Genomic DNA, 16,011 nt, shown 5'->3' with positions numbered 1-16,011 from the left:
TTGAAATATTGCTCGTTTAAATATTAAATTTTGAAAGGGGTCCAAATATTTTAAAACATATCATTTCAAATAGAATCTTTTACGTAAATTAGGTTTAGGACAAAGAGGCTGCCGTGTTACCTTTGAGGAATAGGGAAGAAACTCACGGTTGTGAAAGTATTTGTTGTACAAGAGATCTGAAAAACGAAAGTATTCTATTAAAAAAATGAAAATGTAAGTGCAGCTTTTGTACTTTAACATGTGTATTTCCAAAGCCGTTCAAATGTAAGGGTTATTTGAGCTTGAGTTGCTTGGATTTTAATTAAGGAGTGATAGAATTGTTAACTAACACAGTGGTAGTTTTAAGGAACAAGTGGTGTTGACATCCAGCCTTCTTGAGATCAGAAATATGATTTTGATGGGCCTGGAAAGTCTGGGAAAGGCCAGGATTAGAATTGCTGTATATAAAATGTGAGCTGCTTTTCCTGTGCTGACTACATAATAAATTTAATATTCTGGTACAGATATGAAATGTGTAATGAAACAAATACATACATTTCTCTTTTTTTTTTTTTTCAAGTAATGTTACAAGGATGATGGTGTAAGGTCTCTTGCAACCCAAACAATTCTATGATTCTATACGTATTTATTAATTTTTATATTCAAGATTGTAACAGTGATAATTTACTTCTGAATTTCTTCTCTAAGTAATTTTTCATCTCCTCAAATACTTGTGATTAAATTTTTCAAGTTTCTTTTCCTGAAGTTGATTTTTTTTCCTTGTAAAAAGAAAAGTAATTTTTTCCTATTAAAATAGAGTAAAAGAAAACAGTATTTGTTCACTACTTGTTAAAAATTAAGTGACTGATCTCTATTTCAATTGTCTGCCTCTGGTCACGTAATAAAAATTGTAGATTTGGTATTGGCTGTTGATGTTGCTTGAATTTACCTGATGGGTACGTATTTGAGAACTAATTTTGTGTTAGCTTTGAAAGTATGCTTTAACATATGGCCTAATTGTTTTAGTGGTTGGAAAATGCTTTAACTGTAAACTTACAGCATTATTTGCAGGTGTTTAGAATACTACTACAGTGTTTAAATACTGTGTTGAAATACTACAGTTTGAAGAAATGTCTTCAGAAGTTAGATTTGCTCAGAACTCTCCACCTTTGAGGAATGGGCTATTGGGAGCTCTTACCTCATTTACTGTGTGGCCTTTTGCAAGGAATAATTGTTTAAGGCTGACAACCACTCAGTATAATTTCTTACTATTTGTTTTAAAAAAATCTGTGAAATAGAAATCAGTGAAATTACAATGCTTGTACTGATTAAACTCTTTATTACCATCAGTGGTAATTAGGCTATTTTTATTTCTTCTTCTCCCAACTACTGGCTCAGCATGCATTTCAAATGTGGGGAATGAATGTCATGTTGTCCTATTAAAAGGTGTTTCTGGGTTTGGTTTTTTGGGTGGTTGGGTTTTTTTAAGGAAGGTTGGATGGCAGAGGTTTGGGGTTTTGTTTGGTTGATTGGTGTTTTAAAGAAATTTTTCATTGTTCTGTTGAATAAGTTGTGACTTATATTTTCTATATAAAGCGTGCTGTGTAATTGGACACGGTGGACAACTTACTTAAGGCAAGAAATCTTTTTACTAATTGAGGATAAAAGTAAAATCCAACTTCCTACCTTTTACACAAAAAAGAGATCCTGTGGGACATACAACTGTGTGTATAATCATACCCAGGCAGGATATCTGCGAAGAAAGGAATATTCCATGAATTAGTTCACATATCCACGCTCTTGTAACAGTAATATTACCACAGAACCTTTTTTGTTTAAAATCTGAGTGTTTTCAGGTCAGAGTTCAGGGGCAATTCTCTTTGAAACAGTCCCATTTTCCTCTTGGTGTGAGGACACAGTTTCTAGCAGTAGTGTGTGAAGTAATTGAATTGATTCTGCAAAATTATTGATGTCTGCCAGTAGCCTTATCATCCTTCCAGGGCAGGGTTTGCCTCTTTCAACAAGGTTCACCTGGTCAGATTCAGTAAGATCATTTGTGTGCCAGAACTTGCCATTTTCTGTGTTACCTGTAAAGGGAGCTTAAGAAGATGAGGAAATGTACAGAGTTAGGTGAGCTGTTCTGTATGAAGTGATTAAATCCAAAGGAGAAATGTTGAAAGAGAAGTAATCTGGACCAGCAGCGATGAAGTGTGAGGAAAGCAGAGGATAACAAAACTCTAAACCATATTGAATTGCAGTAAAAATACGGCTTATTTTCTTCCTGCTTTTGTTCTGTGAGAGCTGACGAAGGTTGAAATGCAGGACGTAGATGAAGCATTTGACATGAGCAAATACTACATTTTGAAATAAAGAGAATTACCTGAAGGAGTAACTTCTCATTTCTGTGTGTAGGCAGTCAGATCAATAACAAACCAGCATCCTTCTTGGCGTTCATCTCCTTCAGGATGGCACTTGGGAACAAGTCCTTTTCAGATGTAGTCCTCAAAGCCAGGCTTAAACCAGGATAGGGAGTTTGCGTTTTGTTAGAAACCCAGTTTTCACTTTGTACTCCACGGGTGAAAAGCACTGCCTTTTTCACCACGTCCTTTGCTTGGGGGATAGTTCTGACATTCTGGATATTTACAGCCATTTTTATTTCTTTTCTTCTATTTTTGTGTTCTGTTAATCTCTTCTGTTCACAAAAAGAGTTGGTTCTGATGTCGCTTTGCATGGAAGTGAGGAGTTTGCTTTTTTGGTTTTTTAAGGATTGGCTGCACTGTGCCTCCTGCATTGTCTTTGAGGAAAACAGAGAGAGGTAGTAAATTTATATCCGACTAATTGACTAATGAATCAAAAGTGCCCGCTGACTCCTTGCAAGGCTAGATGAGAGACAAATCAAATTAGATACAATTCGTGATGTGAAGTACTTAATGGAAAAAAGCTAATTACACACCCCTTGACTTTTCTTACCTTGTTAGGAATTGTCTGTCCTTTGTGTTTGACGTATCCTTTCTTCTGGCTCCAACACCCTTTCCCAAGGTTTCCAAACCCTCCGAATAGTAACTGTGACTTTATGCTTCTAGTTGGGGTTGAGTGGCAGTGCACGTAGTACACTGTGTAGCTTTTTCAAAATAAAACCCCATTTCCTAACCAGGTCTTGTTTTACATTGTATTTTAGTAGTGGATTTGCTACCATGGAATGAGAGGAGAACTTTTCTTTTAATTCTCTTGGGTTTTTTTAGCATCTGTTTATTTATTTGGGTTATTTGGTGTTGGTCAGTAGGTTTTACTGAACGCTCTGTGTATTGACTGGAAAGTCTCTGAAAAAAACCCCCAACCAATGTTATTTCCCTGAAAGAGTTACTTTTTGAGTTATTTGTTGTCAGCAATGCTGAGATGGTGATTTGGTACAAAATAAGAAAGCCCATTTAGTTACAGACCTCTAGTACACCTTTGGTTATGTCATCTTACTTCAGGATCATTTTTGAACCAACTTTGGTCTGGGCAGAGTATACTGAAATTGCTCAACTGGGGCAGTCATTTCGATGAAATTGGAATTTTGGAGGAGGATGCTTGATGTCTTGAGTAGATTGGTGATGCTGCAGTTTAGATAATCTTGTCTCCCCTTTGCATCTTCAGTGTTTGTCTGCTTCTCTGCCCTTCAGATTTTGTGTTTGTACATAAATATACACATCCACCCCCTCAATTTGTTTAATTTTTTTGTGCTAACTTTTCTTTCTCATAATCATGACTTTAAATTTTTCAGTAGCTTCCTTGGTTTTTCAGTGTTTCGTTCTCGCTTCTATTCCTGTAATCTTACATTAGCATTTTGGTTTCTTTAGGGCAACGATGATAATATTTTTCTGCCTGAGAGGAAATGTAGATGAAGATAAACATTGTTGGGTTGTATGTTTGCCCTCGCTGTAGTGCTGTGCAACATTTTAGAGTACAGCCGTTGTCAGGGCAGGTTATTTCAATGATAGATGGTTCTGGGGGCTACTTGAAATTGTGGTTCTTGGTGATTGACAGCAAGGGTTATAAAACCATAAGATAGCCATGCAAGGTCTTACCAAAGCTCAGTGGAGACTGATAACTTGGCCCTGAAAGTGGCCAGCACATATTTTTGAAGGAAGTTGAGACAGGGCAAGCAGACAGTATTTGATGGGTGTTCTGGACAGCACATCACGCTTTAATGGGCAGATGGAGGTGGAAGCTGCACCTTTGTTTCTGGTCATTTTTCATTTCTCTTTGATGAATATGTATCTCTTTCCACTTCTGGTGTTTAGGGTGTTTCATAACAATGATTTCCAGTTTCATTAAAAAGTTGTGTGTCATTTGATTGTTTCATTTAAGGCCCTTCATCTCCTGTACTGTGAAGATCCACAGAAAATTATTTTTCACTCTTTTCCATGTCATTCATGTTCTCATAAGCTTCTATCATTTCCTTTCCCTAGAGCAGTACAGATTATTTGCTTCTTGCAATAAAAAGTGTTAGATATCTGTGAGCACCCCAGTAATTCCCTGTCATAATTTCTCTTTCCAAATGGGCAGTAATAGAAATGGAGAATACGGGAGCGGGAAAGGAACCCAAACTGCGTAGTGTGGAAGACGTGGGATTGCCATGCATGGATGTATACCCTGCTCTTCTGTGCATTTCCTACCAAATCCTAACAATATCTGACTGCTGCTGAGCACTGAGCTAACACTGGCATAGACATATTTGTTTAACACCAACATCTCTCCTCAAGTTCCTCCACTGAGAATATCACGGTGGTGTTGTTCCTGTGATCCACCTGAAACTCATAACTCTGATTTTGCAACTAACCCCAACTAAACTTGCCATTAAAACAGCAACTAGAATGGCTGTATTTATTTTAAATTTAAAAAAAAAATAATTTTGGGGGGGGGGGCTCAGAGTGAAACATTTAAATTAAAAAAAAAAAAAGGGGGGGGCATAAGAAAATAATTTGGGACAAAGTGGGTTTTTTACCAATTCTGTATCCAGTCTGGAACATCACACTAAGGCAGCTGTTCTGCCAACAGAATCTAGCCAGCAGAAAATGGTGATGGCTGCAGTTTGACACTTGAAGGTATTTTAGAGGCTTACTTGAAATAATAATGGTCTGCATGCAGTCTTTGGTGCTTGTGCATGAGCTGCTGCTTGGAGGATACCTTTTGAGCTTCCTGGATTTTGAGTGCTTTCACAGCTTTGTTTCACCGACACATTATTAAGCACAGTCTTGTGAAAAGGAGAATTGATAAGGAAATGTATTGTAAAGCTCTCCCAATACAAGTCTGTACCTCACTGTAGGATTCTTCTTTCCCAGCGTACTCACACTTTTCAAAAGGGATCTGGGATGGATTCTGCTTTTCCCTGAGAAGGTGTGGTCACTGAAAAGTGTGCAAAGCAATGGATGGTCAGAATTTGGATACGGTGAAGATTCAATAATGAGAGCACTGTGATGCCCTCCAGTTCAAATTCAGAGGACTCTCTGTGGAGTAGATTTGGTACACTAAAGCACCTGAGGGTGTAAAATTGTGGCTACTGTGGGAAGCTTAATTTACCTGATGAACTCTTGAGGAACAGAGGGAGTAATTGAGATGCCGTAGGTGAGGCAGGTGATTCCCTTATCAATTTGTTTTAAAAACACAATTTTTTTTTTTATGCTAGCTGCTTAGAAATTACATCATTTCAGTTGAATTTGTTAACTCCTATTTCTGTAGTGTTGGATGTTTTAATATGGTGAAAATTGAATTAATGTAAGTCTAAACAATTTTTTTTTTTTACTTCGTGCAGGTGAATACAATTTGCTGGAATGATACAGGAGAATATATCTTATCTGGCTCAGATGACACCAACCTGGTAATTAGTAATCCCTACAGCAGAAAGGTAGGTTTGTTTCTAGCTGCTTGTTAATTTTCAAATAGGATGCAAGTTATTATTTTTCAATATATCAGTTTTCAGATATTAATTATTATGTGACAAAGATAATACCATGCACTTCCTAGTGTATTTAAATGAGAATAAAACTTCAGAGTGCTTTAAAACCTGCGAGTTCTAATCCTTTGCGACATTGGTATTATCCCATTTTACGGTACACGGCCGGGCACAAAGGGAGCATGGTCTCACCACAGATTAGTGTCAGGACCAGCAATAGGATTCAGTAATTCTCATGAAATCTTGTAGTCAGATAAACTGTTTCCCTCACTTCAGTTTTAAAATATTGTAATTTTTGCTCTGTGTAACGTACTGAGTTGTCTTTCTGCGCAATGTCGTTGGGGTGCCAATCTTGATTAAAATAGTTCGCTCCAGTGTGAAATTACATTGCTGTGTGTGTGCCTGCAAATGGATGGAGAACAATTTATACCGAAACGAGGGTTGCAATGCAGCTGCAAGGCTCCCAGTAGTGCCAGCTGGCATCCATCAGGTAGTGGCACTGTCCCACCCTTTTCTCTGGAAGGAGCTGCTGATGGTTTGGTAGGACAGATGCTCTGAGCTGTGTCCTCTCAGAGGCTGACAACTAAACCCCGAGGACTGGCTCAAAAGTTAAATGCGTGGGAGAAACAAAAGATGTGGCTGATACGGTGCAAGAGTTTGAGTAGCAAACAATATTTTGCTTTCTTGAAGGGTTGTGGTGGGAAAATGGGGGTGGTTTGGAATGTGGCCTGTGCCTATAGGTAAGGCCCTTTTGCTCACCTCCCCAAATAAGCCATAGCTTCCAAACTTATCTCTTCCTTTCAATTACTGGTGTCAGCCTGACAAAGTTCAGATCAGTATCACCAGATAGAGTTTCTCTTGGACTGGGAGTTCTGCTGAAAAAGCAGCATCCAAGGCAGCTATATGAAGTGGATGGTGGAAATATTCCCAAGTGAGTGTTGCAGAGTACGAATTTTTCATGCAAATGAAGGATGTTCAATGTTATTTATTGTGCAGAGTTTATTTTAATATCCCACTATGAGATAGTTGCTCATTATATAATTTTTGCATTAAAATATTGTAATATTTTAAAAGGCGCTGCAATTTAAGCTTTATGCTTTCATAGGACAATCTTTTCCCCCTCCATTGTGTACTACTTCTCTACTACTTAAGCCTAATGAGGAATATGGGAGATGTTTTCTTTTTTTTTATTTTTCACAGTTAGCTGAGTTATTTATTTTTTGTAACAGCAGAGAAGAAGATGATTTTTTAAGTTATTTTTCCCCAATACATGCAAATGCAATTATAAAACAGCAGGTACCAGCAAGAAGACTCAATAACCAGTGTTATTCCTGAAATGTACCAAAGATGGGATTTTTTTAATGAGTGTTATAACTGTGTTGGCTTATTTTCTCTGGCTTGAGTAAGAGAATCAATACAAGAAAAGGCAGTAAGTTGGTATCAGAACTGTGCTGTAATTCTGTCATTTTGGCAAATATCCTTATCACCACATCCTCTGTTACTGTCTAGGTAGAGTAGCAAAAACAGACTTCAGCCATCAATATTCTGTATCTTTCAGAATATGCAGATACACTGTTAAACTTTATTAGTGAGAATTATTAAAAAGATATGAAATAGCACTGCTGAACTGTTAGGCATGAGCTGCTACTGACAGAGAAACTTCATTTGCAAAACACTTCCTTTGATTAAGTTAATTGAGTGGAAATTTGGAAGTAATTTTCATACTGTAAACAACTTGGTAAGTATTTTTTTTCCTAATGGGAGTGGTGGAAATGCAATTTGATTCAAGTGCTGCAGATGGGAGAAATAAGAATATAATGTTCACTTGTTCACAGGAAAGCTTGTGGAGGTTTTTTCAGCTTTAGTAGACTAAGTATGTGAGGAAGGATAAAGAGTCACCGCAAAGAGTTTCAAATCAGCTGTGATGGTGAAGTAAATCATGTTTCTCTGCTTTACTGTAGATGAATGAGAGACCAAGTCAAGTCCTGGTTTATTGCCCTGTATAATCAAGTGCTTAAATGTTTATTTATTTTTGGCTAGTTTCAAAACATCCTTCCTTATAAACTTCAGTTCTCCTTTTCAGAGTGAGTTTAAAAGTAACATCAATTTTTAAAGTCTATAAAGTTGGTTTGGGTTACAGGTGCCTTATTCTTCTTGACTTCTTATCCCAGATCTTCTAAGTCTCTCCTCACTGACGTGCTGGGTGGTTGCACCATCACCCTGACTAAAGTTTCACTTTGAGAAACCTGATGTGCTGTAACCAGCATTGCAAAATCAAAGGTAACAGCTGCATTCCAGCCCTTGGATTTTGCCAACTGCTTTGTTCAAGTCCCTGTGTAAACCTCTTTTGCAGAAGCACGTTGTACTTAAAAGAAATTTGGTGTAAAGACAGCTCCTCTGTTGCATTGAACTGTAGGTCCCTGGCAGCCTGTGCATAACTGGCATTTCACAGTCTGAGTTTTTTCCATTCTTTATTTGCTTGGAAAACACTGACCTGCTGCAGCCTCCTTTTTTCCTTTGTTCTTTAGGTTCTCACAACGATTCGCTCAGGACACAGGGCCAATATTTTCAGTGCAAAGTTCTTACCATGCACCAATGACAAACAGATTGTTTCTTGTTCTGGAGATGGAGTCATTTTCTATACGAATGTTGAACAGGATGCAGAGACCAACAGGCAATGCCAGTACACCTGCCACTATGGGACTACCTACGAGGTACCTCAGGAAGTATATCATAATTTAAGATGGGCAGAATACATATTTTATTGTATTGTTGCCCAAGGTTTTAACCAGACTGCTGAAAACTTTGTTTCAGAATTACAGAGCTTTTCTTCAGTCTTTTCTGAGTTGTTTTTTCCCCCCCCCCTTTTAAAAAGTAGGCTTGAACAGAGAAATGTGCTGTCCAAATTAAATGGAGAACTTTGCAAAAAGTGGTGCTGTTAAGACCACTTTGCAAATATGAATTCACCTTCACTGAATGAATGTTCCGCAGAGCAAAAAAGGTTTAAATTGAGCTCTGAGTTTCTTCCTGAAGTAGGTTGGGGGGTGGGGGAGGTGACTGTTTTGCATTTTTATTTTTATTCTTTCCCCCTGCCCCTCCCCTCTTCACTGAAATTTTCAGCAGCTTCATGCCTTTTTCAAAATTTAGATCCTTCTAAGAAATGCTTCGTTCAGCATATGTGAACGGCTTAATCTGAAAAATGTGTTTACAGTTGTAGATAATTTTTCTATTGTGTATTCTAGTTAACTCTTTAGGTGTAAATTTAGCCACAGTGTTTTCAGTCCTCCCTTGGAAGTTTTGTTCACATAAATTAGGCAAGTGAAGAAGCAAAGTGTTATTTAAGCTAGGAAGATAATAAGATTTATTGTTCTATCTGCTTCTTTTAAATAACAGCAAAAGCTGCTGCTTAGAAAACTTACTGTGCTTAAAATATTTTTCTTCGGTTATAAACATTCCTGTTTCTTTCACTATTTTTTTGTTAGGGCTTTTTTAACACTACCACAGTACACACGCAGGGGAAGAAATCCCAAATCCATTTTGTTAAATCTATTCAGCTCAGATTTCTTAGCAAGCTTTTAGATCACTTTCTTTGCATGTTAAGTGAACAAAATCTTTGAAAACCTCTCATGAAAAGAATTGGAGTGTGTAAAAAAAGAAAGTGGCTGAAGTAATGCCGGAGTTAATTTTTTGTTCGTGTAGTAAAAGTGTCCTTGTGGTTGTAATTACACCAATTACATTTCCCTGCTATATTGCACAGTCAAAGTGGTCTTATTTTGGGATGATTTTTATTCAGCAATAACGTTAACAAGAGGGCATTGTTGTTGTTTTGAATGACAGGAGTGTGATACAGTTTTGGTTATTTTTGCTGCTTTTAAACACTGTTAATGGAAGGAATATCAAAACCTCTATATGACATTGGCTGTTTTAACAACTCTTTCTCTTAATGAAGTTATTTTTTCTTATCCTGTTTTGCACAGAGGTTGAGAGGTTCCTGGAGTGGGGAGATAATTTCTAAATATTGTGATGTTACTGCCCAGCTGTATGTAACCACATCATCCTGTTAAATATAGAACTTTGACTCACTGGGCTCTCTAAATAACAAAAGCTAAAAGCTGCCCCTGAGGTACCAATTCTAAATTTGAATGTGGTTTCAATTTATACAGCTCTTGGAGTTTGTGGCAGTTCAAGACATTGCAAGAACATGAAACAGAGGAATCTGGGAATTGGTGTAGATTGTTGTAAACCGTGAGATAATTGTACAATTGTTTTTAGTTCTGAGTGAGAATAGAATAAGTAGAGGGAGAGGCTCTTGAGACACGTTTCTGAAGAATTTATTGTTTGTACCAGGCCTTGACAAGTTTTTTTTTCCTCAGCCAAATCTTTTCCTTACTGCCCTTCATGTGAATGGCATTTCAGAAAGAGAATGTACTTTTATGGACACCTCTTACTTTCTTGTTTTAAATACAGTAAAATGATCATATAGTTATACACTTCTTAAGTTAAGTAGCAAAGAAGTTTTTAGTTAGTAAAAAACCAATTTTATCTATTTATCTATCTGTCTTTAATGTGAACTTGCTGAACTTAAATGTAGTAATATTGACTCGATTGTTGAAGCTTGGACTTCTCCATTTCTCTGGTTTAGTACTTAGGATGTTTGTGCACACTGCACATAAAAGTTTCCATGTACAAGTTATATTACATGTATAGGGTGAAATAGCATCTGTGTGAACAAAAATAAAATACAGCTACTAGAAATAAGAGGTTGCCACATTCAGTAATGTTATTGGAGTAAAATGTTTTCACTGAAAGCTCTGCTAAATGCTGGAAGTATTTAGTGGATTGAAGAACAATTGCTAACTTTCATAACTATGGAAATAAAGTAAATTTGAACAAAACGTCTAATGAAGAACAGTCTTTTCAGTATGTTACACTGATATATTGAGGAATAGTGGTCACAGCTCAGAAGTTTATTGTTCTATTGGTGTTCAAACCTTGGCTCTGTTCTGTAAGTTATTTGGCACAGCAAGCATTGTCTCAGTTCTTGTGCTGAGCCTTACAAGAGAGGCTGAAACCTTCAGCTGTTACCTTTGTAACCCCATTCAGATAGAGAGATTCGCAGATATCCACAAGTTATTTTTATTAAGAATTTTGGGAAGTGGGGGTGATAAATCATCTCATTTCAAATGTTAAAGAATCACTCATGCTCTGTGTTCAATGAATATATTATATTACTAACCATTGCTGTTGCTTTGTAAATTTCTACTGAGAGTAGCAGGAGTGTAGGAAAAGAAAAATACTGCCACAACATTCTCTGTTTTCTGTTTTAGGAGACAGAGTGTAAATAAACGGACATTTCCTGTGCATTCATTGACCTGTGGAATCCAGGTCATATTTAACATTATGGTCACTTGCCTTTTTATTTTGGCTTGAGGAGACGGAGTCTCACATGAATGGCTTCACTCAGTCTGACTCGTCTGTAGCTGGAGAAGGGCTGAGCTTAGGAAAATGGTTCAATACAGTGCTCTCTTAAAAAAAAAAAAAAGAAAAAAAAAAAGAAAAAAAAATTAAAAATTGCAGTGAGGAGGTAGCTTGTAACAGCCTTTAATGCAGACTTGCTGCAGGGAACTACCTAGGATGTAAAGGAATACCCAATGGGAATAAAAGCCATTTAGTGTTTTCAAGACATTCAGACTTCTGTAGACTTTGTAATTGTCTCCTATTACTTGACAGAGAATAAACTGAGCTTTTGTTGAATTGTTGCAGCAAACTGATAAGTTATCTGAAAAGTGATTGCAGTAAATGTACGTTGTGTATTAAAAGATAATAGAAACAACTGTAAGCCTTGACCTATGGATATTTAATCTTATGTGACATTTAGAAGTTTCCTTTGACTTCAACAGTTCAAACCTTTTCTTGAAAATAAGGAAACGTGATCAGTTTTTCAATTTTTTTAATTAATTCACTGGGAAGCTTGACTTGGTCCTAATTGCCTTACTGCAGTTCCAAATATTGACGCTTTTATTTTAAACTTAGTGCTATTTCTGGAGGAATTAATAATCTTATTTTTTCTTTCTTTTGAACAGATTATGACAGTACCAAATGATCCCTACACTTTCCTCTCTTGTGGCGAGGATGGCACCGTGAGATGGTTTGATACTCGCATCAAAACAAGTTGCACGAAGGAAGATTGTAAAGATGTAAGAATGAAACCTTTTAATAAAGATTACTTTAATAATAATGATATAGTAATAATAATCTTTTAATAAAGATTACCTTAATGTAGAGCTGCACATCACACAAACACACAGTATGAATTTGGGTAAAGCTTTTAGAAATAATAGATTTCAGGGTCTTTGGAGGAGATGACAGTATGTTTCCCAAGAAACAATAAAAGTTTGGGGAGGGTTTTTTTTGAGTTTTTTTTAAATTTTAATATCTCCTTTGGCATTTTTTATTTTATAAGCTTTGGTGTGAGGCTTCAGCTAGCAGAAAAGACTGTTTAGAATGAATCTTAGTCTGGTTTACACTAATAATGTAGAGTGTAAAACTGGAGGCAAAAAATGAGCCTTGAGAATCATCTGCGGCCTTGTGTTCTTGAGCATCCTTTGTCCCTCTGTGAGAGAAGATTTGATAATGAATTGTATTAGATTACTGGTATCACCAGTGTCCACTGTGTTTGAATTTTAGAAACAATTTTAATATTGAATTGGAGCAAAACTACCAATGTATGTATTGCTAGTCTTGATTAGTTTTGATCAGCCTTGTGCACATTTATCAGTTCTAGGGGTTTCTTTCATTTTTTTTCCCCACCACCCAGTTCTCTGCCTGTAGATTGAACCTATTCTGTTCCTTTAATTGATTTAAACTGCTTATGCATGTTTAGTACTCTTCCACCTCCACAGTTACCGTGTTTCCATAAGAAAATCCAAGGTGCAAGTTAGTTTATAAATCTGCAGTTTTTAGCTTACCTATTTTTAAATATTCCTGTGTTTTTGTTTTGGTTAGGTTTCTTTCTCAGTTATTCTGGTGCCACTTTTCTTTCGCTGATAGTTTTCCTTCCATGCAGTGGCTTTTCTGGTAACACATTTATGATCTGTCTTCTCAGGCCAGACCTATTTTCTCAAATTCTCCTTGACTAAAGGAGGAGCCTATTGTTAGTGAAACAAAACGGAAAGAATCATACTTCGAATGTTCAGAGCTGTTATTCCGATGCTGCATTTTTGTGTGTTCCAGGATATTTTAATAAACTGTCGTCGTGCTGCCACCTCTGTTGCTATCTGTCCACCCATCCCCTACTACCTGGCTGTGGGCTGCTCTGACAGCTCAGTGAGGATCTATGACAGGAGAATGCTTGGCACAAGGGCAACAGGTAGGAGCCACACCGTGCAGTGAGCATTCCTACCCATTGGCAGTGCCAAATTCGGGTTATTTTCAAAAGAGGGGGGGTGAATGGCTCAAGTGTAACACTGCGGAAGTGTAGCTTCCTTCTCTGGGCACTATGGTTTGTAATAATTTCACTCTAATACTTGCTAATGCAGAAATCTTCAAAGAAGAAAACCTAATCTCTTCATGCATCTTAGAATGCATTGTGTACTGAACCCAGGAAAGGACATTTTGTAATGTCTCTTGTTTTGTCTTGAAACCTGTGATTCCAGGATTCCAAAAATCCAGGGATTGCAGCCTCCAGCGGTCCATCTGGATTTTAATTCAGTTCTTGTCTTGTACTCTACCATGCTGGAACTTGATGCTTCTTATGGGAGGAGATCTTACAAACTCCATAATATTCTGCACTGTGCTTGCCTTTAGATACAGCAGTAGTTATTGCTGCATCTAACACAATTTCACTGAAAAGCTGCAAATTCCTCAGGTGAAAGCTGGCATGCTTCAGGATTTTATTTAAAAATTTCGGGTGTACAAAAATATGTAACATAATTTTAACATAGCTCTTGGTTATCATGTATGATCAGTGTTTGGAACTATGTGTTGAGTTCACATAGGAATTAAAAATACAGCTGTGACCTTCGTGTCAATGAGCAGCGGCACAGAAGCTGTCATTTTGTGCAGCGTTTTCCTGTTGATGACTGTGGTGTAGGAGAAAGGGAAAGATCACTAAACATAAAAATATCCTTCTCATCAGGTGGACGTTCTATAGGTTGGACATTCTTTCATCACAGTGGTCAGCAAAATTCTGTGAGAAGTGCCTGGGAGCAGGTTCTGGGGGTTGACTAAAATGTGTGTGTGCTCTAGTGTTGTACAGTTACGGGAATAACGTGAATTTGGGCTGGAGAGCAAAGGAGAGAACAATCAAGATTTTGAAGACTGATTTTTTGAAAAAACTGGTTTAGTGTTCTGTCACTTGTTGGGGATTTTGTGGAGTTTTTTGGTTTTTTTAAGAGGTCAATTATTCCGTGTCCAGTGAGCAAACTTGATTTTCATTTAATCATTTCTGCCATGTAGTTGACAGTTATGTGTCAAATTCAGAGGTTTTGGAACAGCCTGTTTTTCTCAGTGTTAAAGTTTCTTACTGGTAACTTTTATCTGCTCACAAACTTGTAATTCTAGAATTTAAGATTGTTTCTGTTTGGATTGGAGGTGAGTGATCAGGAAAGCATGGTAAGTCCAGTGTAGTGTATAGTTCTGCAGTTTCAAAGTGACAGTTTTATTCTGTTTTCGAAGAAAAATTAGTGGGTTTTTTTTTTAATTGGGTAGAAAAGAGATGTATGACCTAAATTTTCAAAGTTTCATGTAAGGAATTCCTTTCTCATTTGTGTGTAGATACAGATTTGCATTATTGTTTTGTGGTTTTCGGTTCTAAAATTTCCATTTGTACCACATTTGACAGATAGTTCCATACAACACCATGTGGTGCGTATGAGACATATATATATATATATATCTGTGAGTGTTTTTATCTTTTATTTTTTTGTAATGGACATAGCATTTGTAAAAATAATAAAGTCTGTAAAATCTGATATGTCATTCTCCAGATCAAAATTATTGCAGAAACTCCAGAATACGTAGCTTTGCCCTGATTATCTTTTGTTAGATGCCAAATAAGGGGTTTATTGAAGCTGTTGAAAATTTGCAACAGTAAATGTGTAATTCTTTTCTTCCTCCTCTCTTCCCCCACTCTTTTTGTTTATTTATTTTTTTTAATAAAGGGAATTACGCTGGCAGGGGCACTGTGGGAATGGTGGCACGTTTTGTCCCTCCTCATCTCAACAACAAATCCTGCAGGGTAACATCCCTGTGTTACAGTGAAGATGGCCAAGAGATCCTTGTGAGCTACTCCTCAGATTACATTTACTTGTTTGATCCCAAGGATGACACAGCACGAGAACTTAAAGTCCCTTCTGCAGAAGAGAGGAGGGAAGAGGCAAGTGGTTAAGATGCCCTCCTTTCATGTTTTATGTTTTTTTAACTTGCAGCACACAAGAAATGCCATTAGCTGTGTTCCCCTTTAATCTGAAAATAATGTTGCTGGTCATAGACTGAGGTGTGACAAGTGGATTGGTGTAAATGATGTATTTTTAAGACATATTTATGTATTTATTGACAATGTTTTGTCACTCTGGTTTTCTTTCTCATCTGGTTTCCCTCTCAGAGATGAGAAGGCATCTGCCTGAACCTTGGGTCATAAGACCAGCAAGTCGCTGTGTGTTCTGTTACTTTTCATGCCATGAGAAGCATATTCCTTGAAATCAGGTGTTAATACTCCTTGGTAAAAGCGATCACTTCATGACAGATAGGAGGGAGTACAAGATGTTTAGATCAGGGAGGTGAGCCGCTGTCACTGAGCAGTATTAAAGTTTTCAAAAGTCAAGCAGTTGTTAATTATCAGCTCAGTTACAATGACGTTGACCCTTCCAGTCTAAATTTTCTGATATTAAAAAAATGCCTTTCACTACAGTGAAGTTGTTTCTGTCTCTCCCTGCACTCTCTAAAGCATCCACTGCTTTTTTCTCTGGTGTTTTGCTCACCCTTTCACAGACTCTATATCAGACCACAAGGGAGTTCTCAATGAGTTGTGAGCATCCTGCTGTCCTCACCTGCAGGATCAGGGTGATGATAATGATGATCATTTCATTTTCCTT

At 37.2% G+C, this 16,011-nt stretch overlaps 1 protein-coding gene across 6 annotated transcripts in view; it reads left to right on the top strand.

The window, feature by feature from the left end:
• DCAF6 (DDB1 and CUL4 associated factor 6) overlaps positions 1 to 16,011 on the top strand; it is a 75,465-nt gene that overhangs the window by 16,929 nt on the left and 42,525 nt on the right. For all 6 annotated transcript variants that reach the window (XM_066207957.1, XM_066207970.1, XM_066207959.1 and 3 more), the window contains exons 3-7: positions 5,777 to 5,869; positions 8,446 to 8,631; positions 12,001 to 12,114; positions 13,151 to 13,286; positions 15,079 to 15,293. In XM_066207957.1, coding sequence (XP_066064054.1) covers positions 5,777 to 5,869; positions 8,446 to 8,631; positions 12,001 to 12,114; positions 13,151 to 13,286; positions 15,079 to 15,293 — 744 coding nt within the window. The remainder of the gene's footprint in view (positions 1 to 5,776; positions 5,870 to 8,445; positions 8,632 to 12,000; positions 12,115 to 13,150; positions 13,287 to 15,078; positions 15,294 to 16,011) is intronic.

The sequence above is a fragment of the Chamaea fasciata genome, unplaced genomic scaffold (genome assembly GCF_029207755.1).
Source record: "Chamaea fasciata isolate MVZ Bird 193981 ecotype frontalis unplaced genomic scaffold, bChaFas1.0.hap1 SCAF_2, whole genome shotgun sequence".
In the NCBI taxonomy this organism is placed as follows: domain Eukaryota; kingdom Metazoa; phylum Chordata; class Aves; order Passeriformes; family Sylviidae; genus Chamaea; species Chamaea fasciata.
Note: the sequence above shows the minus strand (reverse complement) of the source record. Positions and strands in the feature narration are given on the sequence as shown.